Below are 17,854 nucleotides of genomic sequence, written 5' to 3'. Positions count from 1 at the left end.
TCTCCACCTATCCTCTCCTCTATCCCTCTTCTATCCGCCTCCCACTCTCTCCCTATTTATTTCAAAACCCCCTTCCCCTCCCCCTTTTCTGATGAAGGGTCTAGGCCCGAAACGTCAGCCTCTCTGCTCCTATGATGCTGCTTGGCCTGCTGTGTTCATCCAGCCCTGCACCTTGTTGTCTCTATTAAAAGTTGATATTTGTTGAATCTGAATCCGTTTTAAGGAGATTGTGTCTATCAAGATGATTAATCAATTTTAGTGGGAGAGGACAGTAAACAAGAACCAGGGCAGGTCAGTTTGATTCCTAGATGACATGGCTAACAAAGAAAGATTGCAGCTTCATCATCTTAATGTTTGCGTAGCTGACAATTTAAAGCATAAACCAGATAGGTTCAAACTATTTCAAGGTACTGTTTATTTACCAATCACTGGTTCATTAATGGAGTCTGGAGAGGTACGTCTGTGTGTATGGAGTGGGCCACTTCCCACTAAATGCTTCAGTTAACCATGTTGGCCAGCGCTTTAAAGGGTCCTTTAGTCTTCTACGAATCTGCACGCCCCTGCTGACCGATCTACAGTGTTTGCCATTGCAGTGCATTGATTTTAAAATTCTCATCAATTTGTTTAAATTCCTCCATGGCCCTGATACTCCCTCTCTGCATAACACCACCAGACCCACAACCCTCCAAAAAATTCCAATTCTTGTCTCGTAGGCATCGTGCAATTCATTTGCCTCAGCATTCTAGCAGCATCATCTCAGCCTAAGCTCTGGAACTTAGTCAATGGTGATCCCCCAGTAACAAAAAAGAAATTGCTGGTGAAAGTCAACAGGTCTGACAGCATGTGTGGGGAGAAAGCAGGGTTAATATTTTGAACCTGGTGACTCTTTTTTAGAACTGGTGATCTCCCCATATGTTGCTGTGGAATATTTGACAATGGCAGTGACACTGATTGCTAAGTGAAGGTGGTGAGACTCTCTCTCTCCTGTTAAAGGTAGTCATTGCAAGATACTTCTGTAGCATGAATGCTAATTGCCACTTATCAGTCCTAGTACATATGTTGTACTGGCCCCTCTGCAGGAGCGGTTGCAAATGGAACTGGAATCAAGGCAAACATGCGGGAACATCTTCACTTCTGATATGGTGGCGGGAAGGTCATTGATGAAGCAGCTGATTGAGTCTAGTACACTGTCCTGAGGAAATTCTGCAGCATTGTCCTACGGATGGGCTGATGAGCCTCCAACAACTACAACCACCTTCGTGTTAAGTATGACTGCAGCTGATGGAGAGTTTTCCCACTGATTCTATTCCTCCTGAGTTTTTCAAGGACACGTTGATGCCACACTTGGTCAAATGCTGCTTAATGTCAAGGGCAATCACTTTCACTTCTTTTCTGAATTGCAGCTCTTTTGTCCAAGTTTAGACCCATGCTGTAATGAGGTCTGGAGCCAGGTGGCTCTGGTAAAACTTAAACTAAGAATTAGTGGACAGGTTATGGTGAGTACTTGACAGCAGTGTCAATGATCCCTTTCGTCATTTTCATCATGAGAGGAGGCTACTGTATGATTAATAGACTCATAGAGATGTACAGCATGGAAACAGACCCTTCAGTCCAACTCGTCTGTGCTGACCAAGTATCCTACATAAATGTAGTCCCATTTGCTAGCATTTGGCCCATATCCCTCCAGACCCTTCCTATTCAAATATCCATCTGGATATCTTTTAAATGTTGTAATTTTACCAACCTCCACCACTTGCTCTGGCAGCTTATTTCCATGCACCACCCTCTGTGTGAAAAAAGTTGCCCCTTAGGTCCCTTCTAAATCTCTCCCCTCTCACCTTAAACCTATGCCCTCTAGTTTTGGACTCCCCCCATTCTGGGGAAAAGACCTTGCCTATTCACCCTATCCATGCCCCTCATGATTTTATAAACCTCTCTAAGATCACCCCTCAGCCTCCAATGCTCCAGGGAAAATAGCCCCAACTTATTTAGCCTCTCCCTGTAACTCAAACCCTCCAACCCTGGCAACATCCTTGTAAATCTTTTCTGAACCCTTTCAAGTTTCACAACATCCTTCCTGTAGCAGGGAGACCAAAATTGGTTTCTTTGTAATTTTTTTAATTTTTGAAATTTTTTATTTCACCAATTTTTCTAATCAACCTGTTCAGAGATGTTATTACACACATCTGGAGCAGGTGGGACTTGAACCCAGGACCCTTGGTCCAGGGGTAGAGAACTGCTTTTTCAGGACGGGAAATAGATAGATACTTCTCCATTTTGTTACATTAGTGCCATTAGAACAGCTTGGCTAGGGGGTACAGTTAGTTCTGGACCACCAGCCTTCAGTATTACTGCTGGGATATTGCCAGGACCTATGGTCTTTTTTTATATCCAGTGCATTCAATAGAAGATGTGGTTTTTAGAGGCTAATCATCGCATCAGTAGGGCAATACTGCATGAATTCCCCAGGACACTACACTGTTCTTTCATATCACTTGGAGTGCATTCAGTTGTTCGAAGATTGATTTCTTCAACAATCAGGCCCTCAGAAAGAGGCCTGATAAATCATCCATTCAGCACTTCTTGTTGAAGATGGTTGCAAACTCTTCAGCCCTATCTTTTGCACTGACATGATCCTGAGCTCCCCCATTATTGAAGATGAAGTGTTAGTTGTGACAGCACTGCAGTTCTTTGATTGAATCCGCAGGGGTTCATGGGATAGTTTAGTTCTGGGCAGAACAGGCTGTTTCTGTATGATATTCCTGTATGATAACTTCACTGTTTTATTTTTGATATGCTTGACGCTGCTATGGCATGCTCTTCCACACTCTTCGTTAAACTAAGGTTTGTCCCTTGATGGTAATGATGGAAGGAGAGGTATGCCAGGCCATGAGGTTTCATATTGTGATGGAATACAATTCTCCTGCTGCTGATGGACCACAGTGCCAGTTCTGTTCTGAATCTATTCCACTTAATACAGTGGTGGTGCAACACAACACAGAGGAAGATGTTGTCAACATTGTGATGAAACTTCATCTCCACAAAGATTATGTGGTATCCATTCCTATAAATACTGTCTTGTACAGATACATGTGCACCAGGCACAGTTGGTCAGGATGATGTCAAGTTCACAGGAACATAGGATCAGGAGTAGACTATTCAGCCTCTTGAGCCTGTTGGACCATTCAATGAGATCATGGCTGATCTGTGGCCTAACTCCAAACACCTATGTTTGATCTTGACTATATTCACTGACTTGGCCTTTACTGCTGTCTGGAGCATAGAATTCCAGAAACTAATGACTGTTGGAGAAGAAATTCCTTCTCCATTCTGTCTGAAGAAGGAAACCTTTGTTTTGAAACTGTGCTCTGTTTCTAGGTTCTCCCACAAGAGGAAAAAAACCCTCAGTTTTAGAGCCTGAGATAACAAGGTGCAGAGCTGGATAAACACCGCAGGCCAAGCAGCATCAGAGGAGCCGGAAAGCTGACGTTTCGGGCTCCTCGGCCTGTTGTGTTCATCCAGCTCTGCACCTTGTTATCTCAGATTCTCCAGCATCTGCAGTTCCTACTATCTCTGAAACAGTTTTTGAGCCTGATGGGTTTTCCCCCTGCACAGTCTTTTGTAATTCCAGATTTAATCTAATAAACTGAGTTTAAACGCCCCAGTGGGATTTGAACTTGTTTCTGGAACGTAATTCGACGCGTGCGGTTCATGATGAAACGTTGCTCATTTCTATTTTATGGATATTTTCCAAACAACCTGTTCAGAGATATTGTCACACACACACCCCTGGAGCAGATGGGACTTGAACCCAGGCTTCTTCGCTCAGTGGTAGGGACACTACTACCACGCCACAAGAGCGTCTTGTTTCCATTTCATATAGTGTGAGATGAATTGACTGGGATGTGCATAGGGTCATTAGCAGCTGTAGGTAAGGATGTGGTGGAGGCGTAACACACCCAGGTTGTCTGTCCAGGCTCAGCAAGCGCTGGATCTGCCGCAGCGTGACGCTACCGCCAGGGGGGAGACGTGAGCAGCTGTGACGCCCCGAGTGCGTGCGCGCCGCCGCGGCGCTGTCGCTCCTGGCGGAAGATGGCGGATCGGAGCGACTGAGAGCGGGAGGTAGTGAGAGCCACGGGCTTCGCTCACACAAGCAGCGGCCTTGAGTGCACACCGAGCCGGCACAAGGCGGGCGAGGAGGGGAAGGGAGCTCGTCCGGTGAGTGTCCGAGGGTCCCCGGCGTGGCACGGCACAGCCAGTGGCGGGGGAGAGCTGGGCCCCGGCAGTGGGCTGCCAGCACCCTCTTGTACATCCCCCTCCCCACCCAGCGAGAGGGGGCAAGCTGTGGGCAGGGTGGTGCCCGGCCTTAGGCTGATCCCGGGCCCCCACTGCCGGCCGAAGCAGAGATAGCGGACTCCATGCAAATGGGGCTCCGCAGGTTGCTCACCATGAACCCAGGGCGCTCTGGGCCGGCATCCGGCCCTTTGTATTGGAGTCCCGTTGAGTGGGAATTGGCTACACGCCAGTGGTAGCCTTGGAAGATCTGGATCCAGGGTCAGGTGTAACGTCGGAATGCACCTTTATGGAGAGCCCCTCTGCACCCACTTACTGAGACGTAGAACTGGATCCAGAATTGCTGGGCAGTGAATTAAAGAGGGGGCTGATTTCCCAACCCGTGTGAGGGGTAAAGAGAGGTGACAAAGTCCTTTGAACTCCATAATGTGGGTGTAGTAACTGTGTGGCCTTTATATCCTGTCATATGCAAGAGGACTAGTGTGATCTTTGTATGGCATACATTCAGTAAGGAAGAGGAGCAGCACTGTACTTCAGTGCTCTGCTATAAATAAGGAATGCGGTAAATATGATGGTGTTTGTATTAGGAATAAGGAGGGCAAATTAAACCATTGTACCCATACTTGTAATTTGGATAAGGAGGGGTGGAGAGATCGCTGAACTCATCAGGTTTGAACACAAAATTCAAAATGAGCTGTTGACAGATAGTCCAGGAGATCTTGACTTTATTTTGGTTCTGTTAGTCTTTAATTTATTGAAGAAATGGGAGGCGTGATCTTTCTGTTTCATCATAACCTGACTGCTTCAGATAAGTGGTCAAATTTTGCATGTTTTAACGGTGAAACTGAATCTGTACTGTTCTACTGAAGCTTACTATTATCCTAGGAAAGGGATTTTTCAAATAAATGAGGTCTGGAGTCTTGTAAAAACTGCACTTTGAAACACGTTTTAATTTACCGTGAGAAAATATTTCAAAATGTGGTTTCAACTAAAAAAGGTAATATAGTTGCCTATTTCAGATTTGTTGTTGGGAAAGACTGGAATTGGTGATCAAGAAGCTGGTTTTCAGTTAGCCAGCTCAGCATCTATGCAGTCTATCTTTGGAACATTTAGTTATGATCACTGTTCATGTGTGGTTATTGGAGCCAAGTCTTTACAGTAAGGTTACATTTTGAAATGTGTAGTTGTTGAAGTGCCAGTAAATTACGGTATTGTAAAAGGGCTTCAGTAATCCTTGGTTATGGGCGTATGAAATTTTCATTATGTCCGTTTGAACTATAAAAAGTGCCCTGCCGCATAATTCTAGTTTAAGACTTTCCAATTGTGGCTTGAGTTTGTAATGTATTTTTCAAGCTGTCTGACAGTAGGGTTGTTAAAGGTCTCCCCCTGGTGCTGGAAATAGTTTAATGTGATGAGTTGAGCATCGACAACAAGCAGGGTGTGCTGTCCATTATTGGTCTTGTCTCTTGCCACTTTGTTGTTTTATACTGTATAAACTGTTTGGCAAACTGCATTACTAAAAGGTACAGGTACAAAATAATCAAAAATGCTAATGGAAACTTGGCTTTTATTTCAAGGAAATTGGATCTCGGGAAATGTGTAAGTGATGCTTTAGTTACACAGTTTTAGCCAGATCCTGTCTACGTTGCTGCTTTCGATATTAGATGGGAAACTTCAGGAAATGTATATTAATGTCTAATATACATTAGAAAGGGCAAAGTGCAAATTCACCAGAATTACAGTAGGTCTTAAATTTTGAAGACATGTTACATGTAAACATAGCTCCTATTTGCTTGATTTTAGAGGATGATCATTTTGGAGTATTTAAAATGATTGAGGGATTCAATAGGTTAGATACAGTTACAATATTTGTTCTGGTTAAAAGTCTTAAAATTAGTTTTAGCTACTTAGAGACAAAATCAAGTGATTTTTCGTAAAGGTTGTTGAATTATTGAATACTCCAGACATAGAAGTTGGAGAATTGAGGTACAGATCAGCCTAAATAAAACTGAATAATAAAACAAGCTTGAGGCGCTCAATTGCCTACTTCTATTCCTATTGATCCACATGCAATTTGCTATTTTTATTCAGGCTTATCAGTCTCCAAACACATGCAGAATGAAGTTGTTGAAAAGTTAGAATACTGTGAAAATTACACTAAATAGTGCTTTTTAATCAGTTGTTCATTTGAAGGAAAAAGAACTTTGGACTAAAGAATCTCAAGAAATGTTTTCCCTTTGGGAGACCAGAACTAGAGGTCACAGTTTAAAAATTAAGGGCCTATGATTTAAAGAGATGAGAAGAGTGTTTTCTTCAAGGGTTGATGCTCTCTGGAATTCTTCTCTTCAATTTCAGGCTGAGGTTGATAGAGTCTTGATTGATGAGGGAGTCATGGGGTATTGGGGTTAGAAAGGAAAGTAGAATTTAGGCCACAATTAGATGAGTCATCATCTTATCAAATGTCAGAGTGGACACAAGGGGCTAAAGGACCAACTCCTCTTAATTTATATATTCATATGTGATAAAACAAGGGAACAAAATATATTTTTTATTAATAAAACATACAAGAAAATTTATAGATAGTTGACAGTGCATCAGTCAGAACTCTTGGCACGAGGTGTTTGGGGTCTTGGAGCAAAGTGGAAGTGTAATCTGATATTTGTGGAAGTAATGGTTCCTCTGTTTTCTAGGAGGGATGGTGTTATCTATGGAGCAGGCTGGGAAAGATCAGTGGGGATGTTAAGTGATAACTCTAGAGTTCTATTTGATAATGTATCCTGAGCAAAGAGTTTTACTTGCTGCAATTAAGAAAATTAATTGCAGATTTTTGTTTTTAAATATGAGTCTTCTAAAACTTCAGAACTGCTAACTGCGAAATACAGAACAAAATATGTTTCTTTCCTGTGTCCCTGGGAATGCTGTTTTGCTGAGACTGGGCAAGTAATTCAGTTCCTTATACAATATATGAACAAACACATAAATTAGGAGCAGAGGCAGGACATTTGGACCTTCAAGCATGCTCTGCCATTCAGTGACATCACAGCTGAACCTGTTTGCATTTAAAATTCCATATGTTCATCTGCTGCCAATAACCTTCGATTCCCTTGCCTAACAAGCATCTACCTACCTTCGCCTCAAAAATATTCAGTGATTCCACCTCCATCACCTTCTGAGGCAAAGAATTGTAATCTTTTACAACCCTCTGTAGAACAACAGAAGTACCAATACTGCCACAGGGATTCGAGCTGTTCAGTTCTTTTAAAGATGTTTAGGGATTCATTTGGTTTTTATATAGTTTCCTGTTGACACCATTTTATTCTTAAAGCAGATTACAGATATGCTTTTATGTAGGAATAGAGAGATTTCACACACAGCCTTTTGACCTTGCTAAATTTGTAGCAGTATTGACTAAGCGTGGGAAGTGTTGCTGTTGCTTGTATGTAGATCTTCACATGCAGCGCTTGTTATGAAAGCAGACACCAAACATTCTGTGATTAACAATGTTGAAATGTGAAAAGCGTCCAGAATGTAGTATAGATCTTGTCCTTCTAAACCAGAGCTGCGTGGAAACAACATTTTGAGCTGAATGACACTGAGATGTGTTATGATCCCAACTGATGTTATTATTGGACTAGTCAGATCCCAGACTGAAATCTGGCTTGATAAATCATATTTTATTTTTCTTTGGTTTTAACAAAGTTCTCTTTCACTGAAACACAAACACAACATTGTAGATTTGATTTTAACAATTGAACAAAAATTTATTATGGAAAAGAAATGAAGAAAATAAATGGAATAAACCAAACTACTTAAATATAAAACAAGTTTAAAGATTTTGACAGTGAAGTATAATCCCATTAATCCCAACAGCATTTCTTTACAGTATTTGCACCTGAGAGAATTCCCTTTTCTATCACATTGATAAATAAAGTTGCTGTGATTCCGGAGGAGTATAGGGCTGCTCTCTCATGAGAGGGAGGACTGGTGGTGATTTAACCTGACCGTCACCACACCTCAGGCAAGGGAGAAATTGAGAAGGAGGGACCATCATGGTAACATCAATCAGTATAAGATTTGAACCTGCACTGTTGGTGTCACTCTGCATCTCAAACCAACTGCTGATCCAACAGCAAACCGACTCCATCGTATCTGTAGGGCTTAACTAATGCTTTAATTCCCGTTCATGGAATCTGATAGCTTCTTCCTTGACAAAAACCCCTTCAGAGTTTTAACCAAATGTCTCTTCTGGAATTTTTTTGTACATTCCTTGCGCTGAGGTAACCTATTTGTTAGCAGTTCTAAATGATCTCCTTTTGAAGGAGAAACTGTTTCATACATCCAGGATTTCTGCACACTGAAATCAAAAGGCTTTCTAATTTACGGGTGTTTCCACAAGCCCCAGAAAAATTCTGAATCCTTCTGACTGAAGTTAATTAGATGACAGAGTATATCTTCGTACTAAAAAATTCTCCCAGATTAAACTGATTCCCATTAGCTTCCAAGAAACTTTTTTTAACATTATCTATGGCTTTAGAAAGCGTTACAGGTTAATCATTAGACCCCTTCATAGACACAGACCAAAACCCACATGTTACTAGTTCAAAACTCCAACTATAAAATATATTATGTTAAAATATTCATAAGTTACATATCTTAAATCAGGTGTATAACTGGTGAGCGGTGCAATTGGTGTTAGAGATGGAAGCAATTTGAGTTAAGAACCTCAAGTGAGAAGCTTTTTAAAAATCTAATGTGTCATTTTTAAGGGTAAGTTTTATTCTACTACACTGTTGTCTATACTTAAAATGTCTCATGACACTATGAGCGAGATCTGTATCTCACTGATCTGATTGTACTGATTCAGTTCTGGATACTAAGAGAGTCCAAAACTAAATGCCAGACAACTTTCAAAGTTTTTCAAATGGGTGAAGAGCATGCGGGACAGAACAGATAACCTTAGGATGGTTTATTTGATTGGAAATCTGGATGGGCATGGTTTGTAAACACTGACTTCGTGCTTTATTCTTTATTTGCCATTTTTTTCAAAAGAATATCCCCTACCTAGCTGTGATCGCTGTTATACCCAATTTCAACTAATAGGAAAAATCATGCGTACTTCAAGTATCTGTTGTACATTAGAGATGCTCCTGAATCATGAGGTGCTGATAATAAACCCACAAAAGAAATTTTTAAGTCCCATCAGATTTCGAAGGGACATGTTCTTGCGGTATAACCAAGAATATCAGATAGAGAACCTTGCAGAGGTGTCCCCTTCATTTATGCCATTATTGATTCCTGTGCCAGGGATAGGTTATGTTTTTATTCTGACGTATGCGTGCGCAGTGAAGTCCAAAACTCTGTGAAGATGGTGGAGAAAGCAAGGCTAGTGTAACAACAGTGCCCCAGCATTCTAGCACTACCAACATCTAGTTCGTGTTACTCTTGAACATTGAGTTAATTTTTTAATCTTTTGTTTTACAGTTAATACAGCTGAGAAATGCCACACTTTCAATACACAACTGAACAATTCTTTCGTATTTTTGATATACAGTGGCATGCAATGGCCAGCTCGTCAGACAGCGAGGATGACAGTTTCATTGCCATGGATACAGAAGAAGTATTGGATGGGACCATGGAACAGGATGAAGAAGCTCATGTTGAATTGGAAGTTGAAGAAATGAGGCATAACCGCTCAATGTTAGAGTTGCCTGAGGAAGTGCTGGAATACATCTTGTCTTTCTTGTCTCCATATCAGGAGCACAAAACAGCTGCTCTTGTTTGTAAACAATGGTATCGACTCATTAAAGGTATGGTTTGTGGTTCAGGTAAAATGTTTAGAGTAGAATAGAGGCCTGGAGCTTTGACCAAAATATTAATATGAATCATAGATTGGTCATAAAACAGAAAGAAATCAGATGTCCTTTATGTCTGTGCTGGATCTTTGCAAGAGCAACTCGAACTGATTCCACTCTCCTGCCCTTTCGCTCTTCCCCTACAATTTTCTTCTCTTCAGGTGCTTATTATTTCTGTATTGAAAGACACAATTGAATGTGTCTGTCAAAACCTCATGTAGTGCATTCTTGATCCTAATCACTTACTTTGGAAAAATGATCTTTCTTCTGTCACTGTAGGTTCTTTCATCATTCAATTTAAATGAGTGTTCTTTAGTTCTTGACCCTTCTGCCAATGAGAACTGTTTATCTCTATTTCCTATGTCCGGAGCCCTCGTGATTTGGAACACCCCCACCAAATTTCCTCTTCACTTTCTCTTCCCTGATGAAAGAACCTCAGATTTCTCAATCTTTTTATAAAATTGAAGTCCTCTATCCCTTGAGCCATTCTCATAAATCTTTTCTGTATTCTGTCCAAAACCTTTAGGTCCTTCCTAAAGCTTGGTGTCCAAAATTGGATGCATACTCCATTTGAACTGGTGTAGTATAAATGTTCATCGTAACTTTTTTGTCTGCCTCAGTTTGTGAAGGCCAAGATCTCGTTTGCCTTTTAATTGCTTTCTCAACCTGTCCTACCACCTTCAACAATTTGTGCACACATATCTACAGGTCTTTCTGTTCCCACACCCACTTTAAAATTGCACCATTTATATTGCACCACCTTGCTCTTCCTACCAAAATGCCTCACTTCACACTTTTCTTTGTTAAATTTTTGCCATGTGATAAGAGTGGGTGGGATGCTCTTGAAGAGAGCTGGCATGGAAACAACATGCTGTATGACATTCTGTGCTGTAGCTATTCTAAATCCTCTTGAAGTCTATCCTTCTCTCAGTTCGGATTACTTCCAGTTTTTGTGCTGTTTGCAAATCATGACATTTTTTGTACATCCAGAGTCTATGATGTTAACATTTATAGTGAAAAGTAGTGATCCAAGTACTGACCGCTGGGGAACTCCATTGTATATCATGCTCTTTTTTGAAAAATCACCCCTCACTATTAATCTGTTTCCTGTCCCACGTCCAACTTTGTAACATGCTAAACCTTTTATTGCACAGACCTCTGCTTGACTGATAAGCCTGTTAGGTGACACTTAGCAAATACCTTGTGGAAGTCCTTGTGCACCATGCCAACTGCATTACTGACATCTACCTTCAACATAAGAACTAAGATCCGTAAGAACTAGGCCCTTCAGCCCTGTTCCATCATTTAATACGCTCATGACTGGTCTCATCTCAGCCTCAACTCCACTTTTCTCCCTGCTCCCCATTACCAATTAAAAATCAGTCTATCTCATCAAAATTATTCAGTGACCCGGCATTTACTGCACTCCGGTTTTGTGAATTCCACAGATTCATGACTCTGAGAGAAGTAATTCCTACTCATCTCTGTTTTAAATCTGCAGCCCTTAGCCTAAAACTGATCTCTTGTTCCACATTGCCCTTCTAAAGGAAACATCCATTAAATATTTATTTTGTCAATCCTCTTTAGCATCTTTTCTGTTAAAAAAAATTAAACAAGTTTGTTAAACATGATTTCCTTTTACAAATCTGTGCTAGTTTTCCTTAATTATTTTGCACTTGTCCATATGATTGTTAATTATTATAATTTTTGAAATAATTAAACTGCCTTGTCTGTAGTTGCTAGTTTTATACTTGCAAACTTTTTAAAAATAAGGATATAACATTTACAGTTCTTCAGTCCTGTGGCACCACCTGCATCCTCGAGGAAGATTGAAAAGTTATGACCAGAACCTTTGTAATTTCCTCCTTTACGTTCCTCAACATTTTTGGATGCATTTCATCTGGATCTGCTGAATTGTGAACTGTAGTTCAACACTTTTCCAACATGTTCTTTTGATCATTTTTAGCTCATCCATAATTTCAATGACCTCCTTTTTCACTGTGACTTTGGCAGCCTCAGCTTCTTTGATAAAGACATGTGCAAAGCATTCATTTAGTACTTCTGTTGTACTCTCTGCTTCTATGTGCTCCTTTTTGGCTCAACTTGGCCTCATCTCTCCTCTTCATATCCTTTTGCTACTTATATGCCTGTAGAAGACTCATGGATTCTTTAAGTTAGGAACGTTCTTCTTGGATGCTCTCCTTCCCCCTCTCATTTCCTTTTTCAGTCTCTGCTGCACTTTCTACATTTGACCTGATTTTCACTTGCAGTATCACCCTGACATAGACCCTCTTTTCCCTATCTTTGCTCCTTGCAGAAATTACCTCAATTGTAAATGAACCAGCTCATCTTTAAAGGCAGACAATTGTCTGTTACTGTTTTTCCTGCCAAAGTTTATCTGGACCAGATCTGTTCTCACCACATTGAAATTAGTCCTCATCTACTTTGGCATTTCTACTCAAGGTTGCCTTTTCATTACCAATCTAAACCTTTTGACACTGTATCAGCCCTAATCTAATTGAATGGTGAAGCATGCTTTATGGGCTGAATAGCATACACCTATTCCTTCATTCACTGTAACCTACATGTTTCTCTATTGACACTTTATCCATCTCACTCCCGACAGTCAGATCCAATAGAATCATAGAATTGTAGAATCTCTACGGTGTGGAAATAGGACATTTTGCCCATCAAGTCCACACCGACTCTCTGAAGAGCATCCCACCAGACCTGCAATACACCTAGCAAAGGAATGGTCCTTCTATTGTTTCTTAATTATAGTCAAATAGATTCTGTTCTTGACCCCTCCAAGGTCTCTCTCCCTTCAGCACTATACTGTACTCCTTAATTGATACTGCCACCTTTCCACTTTCTTCAGCAGCTCTGATGAAGAGTCATCTAGACTCGAAACGTTAGCTTGCTCTCTCTCTATGGATGTTGCCTGACCTGCTGTGTTCTCCAGCATTTTTTGTTTTCTCCACTTTTCTCCCCTGAACATTTTATATCTAGGAATATTTGGCATTGATACCTACATTTTTTGATCAAGGTCTCTGTTATTATATGATATAATATTCCCATGTAGCTATATGTGCTTGCAGCTCACCAGCCTTTTTTACCACATTTAGTGCATTAATACATGTACATTGCAATCTTAATTCAAATGTTACTGTATTCTGTCTTAATCTGACTCAGCTAAGTATTCTGTTATTTCTGAAATAGTGCTCTCTGTCTCTCTCAATCTTTTGTGCACCTTGTTTCTCCTTTCTAATGCTGCATCCTGATTCCTACCCCTTGCGAACTTCAATTCAGAATGTAATGTGAGTGATACAGCAAGGAAATGAAAAGAAGTAGAACATTTTTGTGAAAAAGAAAATGCTTAATACTATTCGACAGTATTGAAAAAAAACTTTTATCCATCCTTCCTTCCTATTCATAACTTATCTTTAATTTACGTCCTGGAGTTTGAACTTTTCGGCATAAGGAATAGTGTACCCAGATCTGCTGTGTATCAGATTGCTTCACTACCTTGAAAACTTTAATGAAGTGAAGATCAAGAGGCCATGAGTTATTCTACATCATCTTAACTGGCACGCATGTTTGCTTGCCTTCAGTGAGGCAAGGTTCATGGTATCTTCTGGTGTTGCCACTTCGTTTAACCACCAGTGTCAACTTGTTGCAGAGCAACTGTGCCATCCTCATCCTAAAGATGCACTCGTAACGGATTCTTAATTTTATAGATCTTTGTTGACCTCTTGCACAAAAGGTGTATGATGGTTCAGTGCCCTGGGATAATAGTGATGGAAGGACCCGTCTTGAACTCGTTTATGCTGATGTGTTCATAGCCTTTGCTGTAATTCCTGCTCCAACTTCCCTGCCATTTTGGGTTTTCCCATCTCCACTGAGTTTCTGATTTCTGTTGCCACACAAATATCAGGCAATGATCATTTCCAATAAGAGACAATCTACCCACTGCCCCTTGACATTCAATGGCATTACTATTACTGAATCCCCCAGTATCAACATCCTGAGGTTTACCATTGACCAGAAACTCAGCTGGACTCGTAATATAAATACAATGGCTACAAGAACAGGCCAGAGGCTAGGAATACTGCACCAAACAACTCAAAATCCAGACTCCCCAAAGCCTGTCCACCATTTAGAAGGCACCAGCCAGGAGTGTGATGGAATACTCCACACTTGCCTGGATGAATGCAGCTGAAACAACACTTGAAGCTTGACACCACTGAGGACAAAGCAGTCTGCTTGATTGGCACTACATCTATAAGCATCCACTCCCTCCTCCACTGACACTCAGTAGCAGCAGTGTGAACCGTTTACAAGATGCAGTGCAGAATTTGCCAAAGATCCTGCGACGGCCATTTCGAAACCCATGGCTACTCCCATCTAGAAGGATCCATGGCAACGCAATCACCTTCGAGGTCCCCCCCAAGCCACTCACCATGCTGACTTGGAAATATATTGCTGTTCCTTTACTCTTGCTGGATCAAAATCTTGAAAGTCTCTCTCTGACAACGCTGTGGGTCTACCTACAGCCGGTCTAGACTGCAGCAGCTCAAGAAGGCAGTTCTCTTTCTCAAGGACAACTAGGGATGGGCAATAAATGCTGGCCAGGCAGTGAATCCCAGGTCCCATAATCAAAGTTTTTAAAAATTGTGTTTGTGGGGGTGGCTGGGTAGCGGGGAAAGGGAATGGACAATCAAAAATAAAATTGCTGTATCAGTACTATATGTAGTATTGTAATTGAATAAAAGTGTAATTGCTAGAGTTTTGAGAGTTAGTTATCTGCCTAAAGTAAATGTCGTCTTGAAATCTCTACACTTGGAGAATTAGAGGCTGAGGAGTGACCTTATAGAGGTTTATAAAAACATGGAGGGTATGGATAGTGAACCGCCAAGGTGTTTTTCCCAGGATAAGGGAATCCATAAATGGAAGACTGGTTTAAGGTGAGAGGGGAAGGATTTAAAAGGGACCTGAGAGGGTGGTGCGTGTATGGAACGAACTGCCAGAGGAAGTGGTGGAGGCTGGTACAGTTACAACATTTAAAAGGCATATGGATGCGTGCATGAATAGGAAGGGTTTAGAGGACATGAGCCAAATGCTGGCAAATGGGACTAGATTGATTTAGGATATCTGGTCGGCATGTACGAGTTGGACTGAATCATTTGTTTCTGTGCTGTATATCTCTAACTGTTTGACCTGAAAGTGGAGGGAAGGGTTGGGGAAATGGTGATGCGGATACAAGTAGTTCTTTCCCTCATTGAAAATGCCACTAAACTCTTGTATCTCTTTGATTCCAGGCGTGGCTCACCAGTGTTACCATGGTTTCATAAAAGCTGTTCAAGGAGGATATATTCAGTGGGAGAGCCGCACCTACCCTTATCCCGGGACTCCGATTACCCAGCGCTTTTCACACAGTAAGTAGAGTTTCCTGATGGCATTGTATGGGGCTAGGTAGAGGGTGTTTATTAATGCAGCTACTGTGCTGTATTGGTGCTGCAGTCCTGTATGGGTTGCAACTGCCATTTACTGAAGCAGAAAACCCACAGGGACTGTGCTAATTTACATGGCTTGTTAAGTCATATTCTATTTTTAATATTGTTTTTTGGGGATTTACCAAGAGTAGAGTGAAACTTAGAATAGCGCTCACTGTGTTCTTCTACTTTTCAGTCTTTCTTCCTCAACAGTATTGGACTAGAAAAGTAAAGAAGCCTTATTGCAATAGGAGATTTTGGCTGGAGTGCTGTTGGCAGTTTTGGCCACCTAAACTAAGCAAGGAGGATATATGTTTCTTGGAAGGAATGCAACAAAGTCCCTCAACTATGAGGATGAATGGAAAAGGCTCTGCATAGGTGTCTTGTAACTAATTGTGATGTACAAGGATCTGTTTTTTTCACCCCCTTTCAGTGTTCACATTTAGTAGAATAAGACAACTGCTGATTAATGAAAACTCACTTTGCTGAATCATCATTACTGCCCATTGCTAAGCCAGTTTCTAAATTAACAAGCTTTAACTTTTTCTTAATGATCCTTACGCAGGAATGCTTTCAAACCTGACTGAAAATCTGACCAGGATAACAGGACAACTCCTGTCCCTCTTTAGACATCTACTGGAACATGTTTAAGGGATGGTGCCATAGCACCACAAGAACCCTAATATCTCAGTTGTGTAGATAGTTTTAATCAGTCTGTTCGGATATGTTCTGACACATATCTAGAGCAGGTGGGACTTGAACCCAGCTCTCCTGGCCCAGAAGTAGGGACACTAGCATTATGATGCAAGACCTCTAGCATCTCAACTGTAGCTTGGATATATTAGTAGTATCATTTACATTAAGCAAATTTACATCTCTGATTACAAAAAAGACCTCACTGCTGTTTTTACCTTGAAACTCTCAAGTCATATTTAATGGGATTTACTACTACCTTGAGACAAAATATTCAACAGTAGTATGTTAACATTGACATTCAACGGTGTTACCATCACTGAAAACCCCACCAACAACATTTTGGGGGTTATCATTGACCAGAACCTTGACTGACTCACCACATAAACACTGGCTACAAGAGCAGGTCAGAAACTAGGAATACTGTAGCAAGTAACTCACCTCCTGACTCCTCTAAACCTGTCCAACATTTACAAGGCACAAGTCAGGAGTGTGATGGAATACTCCCCACTTGCGTGGATGAGTACAACCCCAACAACACTCAAGAAGCTTGACACCAACCAGGACAGCCTGCTTGATTGGCACTACATCCACAAATATCCACTCCCTCCTCCACTGATGCTCAATAGCAGCAGTGTGTACTATCTACAAGATGCGCTGTAGAAATTCACCAAAGATCCTCAGACGGCGCCTTCCAAACACACAACCACTTCCATCTAGAAGGACAAGGGCAGCAGATATATGGGAATGCCACCACCTTCAAGTTCCCCTCCAAGCCACTCGCTGTCCTGCCTTGGAAATACATCGCTGTTCCTTCACTGCCGCTGGGTCAAAATCCTGGAATTCCCTCCATAATGGCATTCTGTGTCAACCCGCAGCATGAGGACTGCAGCGGTTTGAGAAGGCAGCTCACCACCACCTTCTCAAGGGCAATTATGGACGGGCAGTAAATGCTGGTCAGCCAGTGATACCCACGCCCCACAAATGAATAAAAACAAATCAGAACAGTGTTGCAGTTTAGTTTTATTGTAGTGTAGCTTTTGGCCTCTGTACTCTTCATATTCTCAAGCTAGGGTTTCTACTGTTCATCTGTTTAATTCCAGGTGCTTGTTACTATGATGCCAATCAGTCCATGTACGTCTTTGGAGGTTGCACTCAAAGCAGTTGTAATGCAGCATTCAATGACCTTTGGCGGCTTGACCTTAACAGCAAAGAATGGATCCGACCTCTGGCATCAGGTATGTCATAGAACAAAGAGACGAAGTGTCAAAATACAACATTAATCAAAATAATGGTATCCACCATCCTGCCAAGAGATGTCAGATTGAAAGAGGAAAAAAATGCCTGGTTTGGATACGTTTCTTGATAGATTGTTGCTTCTTGTTCTAATTCAAAGTTAATGCCTTGCTAGGCTGTGTTAATTCATAACAGTGAACAGTTACACAAACAAAAGATGTTGGTTAATGGTGGTGCAATAGATTCCACAATATTGCAGCAATCTTCCTAAATGGCCTAATGGAGGAT

The 17,854-nt window shown here is 41.3% G+C and overlaps 2 protein-coding genes across 4 annotated transcripts in view; both read left to right on the top strand.

The window, feature by feature from the left end:
- Nucleotides 1-17,854, top strand: part of micos10 (mitochondrial contact site and cristae organizing system subunit 10) — a 401,440-nt gene that overhangs the window by 344,676 nt on the left and 38,910 nt on the right. The window lies entirely within an intron of this gene.
- The window catches only part of fbxo42 (F-box protein 42), a 56,256-nt gene that overhangs the window by 9,069 nt on the left and 29,333 nt on the right, over nucleotides 1-17,854 (top strand). Inside the window, exons 1-4 of one of the 2 annotated variants that reach the window (XM_020527765.2) lie at nucleotides 4,014-4,218; nucleotides 9,845-10,100; nucleotides 15,464-15,580; nucleotides 17,434-17,568. In XM_020527765.2, the coding sequence (XP_020383354.1) occupies nucleotides 9,854-10,100; nucleotides 15,464-15,580; nucleotides 17,434-17,568 (499 nt within the window). In that variant the 5' untranslated portion in view covers nucleotides 4,014-4,218; nucleotides 9,845-9,853. Of the gene's footprint in view, nucleotides 1-4,013; nucleotides 4,219-9,844; nucleotides 10,101-15,463; nucleotides 15,581-17,433; nucleotides 17,569-17,854 lie in introns of those variants that run through there. The other variant, XM_048615007.1, reaches the window with a different exon arrangement.

This window comes from Rhincodon typus, chromosome 31, assembly GCF_021869965.1.
Source record: "Rhincodon typus isolate 14 chromosome 31, sRhiTyp1.1, whole genome shotgun sequence".
In the NCBI taxonomy this organism is placed as follows: Eukaryota; Metazoa; Chordata; class Chondrichthyes; order Orectolobiformes; family Rhincodontidae; genus Rhincodon; species Rhincodon typus.
Note: the sequence above shows the minus strand (reverse complement) of the source record. Positions and strands in the feature narration are given on the sequence as shown.